General features: G+C 42.5%; 1 protein-coding gene across 1 annotated transcript; it reads left to right on the forward strand.

Moving 5' to 3' along the window:
• The first annotated feature begins 312 nt into the window (after positions 1–312).
• On the forward strand, positions 313–3012 carry LOC143024363 (uncharacterized). The gene is made up of 2 exons (XM_076183159.1): positions 313–1065; positions 2373–3012. Exons 1-2 carry the CDS (start codon positions 574–576, stop codon positions 2496–2498), a joined length of 618 nt encoding a protein of 205 aa, XP_076039274.1. The 5' UTR covers positions 313–573; the 3' UTR covers positions 2499–3012.
• The last annotated feature ends 520 nt before the right edge of the window (positions 3013–3532 follow it).

Raw genomic sequence — 3532 nt, forward strand, 5'->3', positions numbered from 1 at the left:
CCGCTACCCACGCTCAGAAAAATAAAATAAATAAATAAAATAAAATAAAAATAAATAGATAAAATAAAATCCAACCCACCCACTCCAACCTTCCACCCCTCCCCTTGCGCCCTCCCATTCCACCTCCCCACTTCCACCCTCCACCCTTCCCCTTCCACCTTCCTACCTCCACTTCCATCCTCCACCCTTCCACCGTCTTACTTCTCTCATCCCCCTACCCTTCCACCTTCCACTTACTACCCTTCCACTTTTCCACCCTCCACCCCTCTCCTTCCCCACTTCCCTTGACCAATTTACCCCAAGATCCACTTTCTACCACTTCAGTTTCACTTCCACCATTGTTATTGCCTTGTGTTGCAGTCGTGCCCCACCAGTCCTCCTCCACCTGAGTGGCAAGGTCGCTATCTGTGTATAACTAATGGAAACTCCGACAGTGAGCTCTGCAGTCGGTTCTTGAGGCGCGGAAAACACGGATCGTGGGTCCTTCTTCTCCTCGCGCCTTCCAGAGATCGTCACCACAGCTTTCCACAATCTTCTTCCGAGTCCCTTAGAACTCCAAACCGCCTTCTGAACATGAAGACCTTAAGCGTTCGCTTCTCGAAGCAAACGTTTCTTCTCTTCGGTTTCGTCTGTCTGGCGACGCAGTTCGCGGGATGCGGAGGTACAAAGGGCTGCCTCAAGGTAATCGATATCCTGAACTCGTACGTTAACGAAGCCTCAAATGCATACTACCCGTCCTCCTGCAAGAAGCCCTGCCAATTCTTCGACGGGAGAATTGACAAGTGTAACGTTGACCCCGAGTGTCTGGAGTGTTATGTCGGGGTCATCAATCAGTATGGAGATAACCCCAAAGGGCACAGCTCCGCCAAGACTCGTTGTCCGACAAAACAGCCCCCAGATCCCTCTGATGATGGCATTCCTACCGTAGGTTCTCCGTGCTTTAAAGAGTGCCACTACCTTCAAGTCGACCTCTGTCTACGGGGTGAAGAGTGCCAAAGCTGTTTTCAATATTACATCAATGGTTTCGGTAGCGATGGACCGCGCTTAGCCAAACAGTATTGCGAAGTAAGTAACAATGCTTTTTGCCAGTTAAATTGCAAGTTTAATTAAGTAATTCTCCTCTTCTCCAAGTCATCGGTGAAACTATCCCTATGATAAGATACTGGGGCGTTCCACCTTTACAACACACTGACTCTGTTCTTACAGTATCACAGAACAATGATATAACATTGTATATTATCTCTACGTCTACTAAGGTAGTTCTAGGCGTTGAGATGATGTGCCTGGAACCATTGTTTTTTATTTTTTCTACTAACAAGCCGGACAATACTGTCAATTTCTCCTTTTCTTAAAACCAATACTACCAATACCACTACTTTACTACTACTATACTAACAAAAATCTGATATATTTCTGATGAGATTGGATTGTTTAGATTGGTACATCCATAGTTTTTGCTAAATATGTTGTACAGTTTATTTGTAGGATCATTTCTTTACTTCGGTTCCATCTGTCAACACTACACTGTAGAGTAATACTTGGTAGATAGGATGTTTGGTAAACAAGACATTTGGTAGATAGGGCATTAGGTAGACAGGACACTTGGTGCGCGCGCGCGTGTGTGTGTGTGTTTGTGTATGTATGTGTGTGTGTGTGTGTGTGTGTGTGTGTGTGTGTGTGTGTGTGTGTGTGTGTGTGTGTGTGTGTGTGTGTGTGTGTATGTGTGTGTGTGTGTGTGTGTTTCAACATTGTTGTAATTTCTGTCGCAATCATTATACAAGTGCTTATCATGTCAAATAGTACAAGTCATCTACTCATCTTCATAACTCAATTCGGGTATTACCCGAAAAGTGTGGCGGACTTCAGGGATGACCTTTCATGCATATGGGGATATTTTATCTATTTATTTATCTATTTATTTATGCATTTATTTATTCATCTACTGTTTATTTATCTATTCATTAATTAGTTCATTTATTTATTCATTTATTTATTTATTCATTTATTAATCTTGCGGGGGGCATATATATAGGGTATGTGTATGTACATATGTATGTGCATATGTGTAGGCATACACACAAGGCCAATTCCTGCAAAATGAAAGAAATATATACATATCAGAGTAAATAAGGTTATTGTAATTGATCAACTAAAACCAAATTAAAACAATAATCAGTAATAGATGAAAACACACACACACATATATATATATATATATATATATATATATATATGTATATACATATATATATATATACATATATATATGTATGTATGTATGTATGTATGTATGTATATATATACATTACAGATAAATGCAAACCACAAGAAACGTACTGTTATGGAATAAGACACAACATTTTCCTTTCCAGAGACAAGGTTTGCCTCCGGCTCCACCCCCTCCCCATCCCTTTCTTCCCCCAAGGGCCATCGTGCCCCGCGGACCGACGACTCCCAGGCCCTCGGCTTCCTACGGCCTCCCCGCAAGAAACGGGTAGCGAAGACGACGCCCGTCAGAACTCAAACCAACAATGCATCAGAGACCTGCCAACCCCTGCACGGCTCACCCATTAACTGAATAAAATCAACTGGTGCCATCAGGGACAAGAGCTGTTTTACTTTGGTGTGCTAATGTGGTTATGAAGTTCAGGCTTGATGGTATGTTTGAAGTTATGTCATTGCAACTTCAGGACTTGGGTAAAACAAGCTTCTATGCGTTGTCAGTGTGTGCCTGTGTGTGTGTGTGTGTGTGTGTGTGTGTGTGTGTGTGTGTGTGTGTGTGTGTGTGTGTGTGTGTGTGTGTGTGTGTGTGTGTGCGCGTGTGCGTGCATGTGTGTGATGTCGATAATCGTGCACGGTAACGGTTAAGACAACGCTGTTGGGCAGATGCGGACATCAACATAAAACCAGAAACCAAAAACAGCTACAAACGGACGGAACCTGAGCAATGTAAACCAATCATGCAGTGGCATTTCTGAAGCATACATTACAGAGAACAAAATAATAAAAGGATAAAAAAACAAACAAGTTATCTCTTTTCCTCCACCAGCTCTGGAGTACAGGCACGCGATTTTATTCAGTGGTTCTTAACCTTGGGGTACCTTGAACCTCCAAGGGGAATCCTTGAACCCTGAGGGGGTACGAGACATGATAGCCAGTGCAATGGTACTGGATATTTACAATGAGAAAGCAAAGCAAGGTTTGTATCACTAATCCTTTTCATATGTTTGCATTGTATTTGTAATGGATGGGGGTACGATTTTTTTTTCTGAGATATCAGAGGTACTAAGGGCACTGAAAAAGTTAAGAACCACTGCTCTCTCTCTCTCTCTCTCTCTCTCTCTCTCTCTCTCTCTCTCTCTCTCTCTCTCTCTCTCTCTCTCTCTCTCTCTCTCTCTCTCTCTCTCTCTCTCTCTCTCTCTCTCTCTCTCTCTCTCTCTCTCTCTCTCTTTATATATATATATATATATACATATATGTACGCACGTGTCAGGATTCGAATCCCTTGGCAAAGCTTCTAAATATTCAAACT

This window comes from Oratosquilla oratoria, chromosome 4 (assembly GCF_046742065.1).
Source record: "Oratosquilla oratoria isolate Oo_2021 chromosome 4, ASM4674206v1, whole genome shotgun sequence".
Taxonomy (NCBI): Eukaryota; Metazoa; Arthropoda; class Malacostraca; order Stomatopoda; family Squillidae; genus Oratosquilla; species Oratosquilla oratoria.

What these genes read in the sequence shown, in the direction of transcription:
- LOC143024363 (XM_076183159.1), top strand. Translation starts at nt 574, where the DNA reads ATGAAGACCTTAAGCGTTCGCTTCTCGAAGCAAACGTTTCTTCTCTTC. An exon ending in TAGCCAAACAGTATTGCGAA is followed by an intron (nt 1,066 to 2,372) that starts GTAAGTAACAAT and finishes TTTCCTTTCCAG; the next exon opens with AGACAAGGTTTGCCTCCGGC.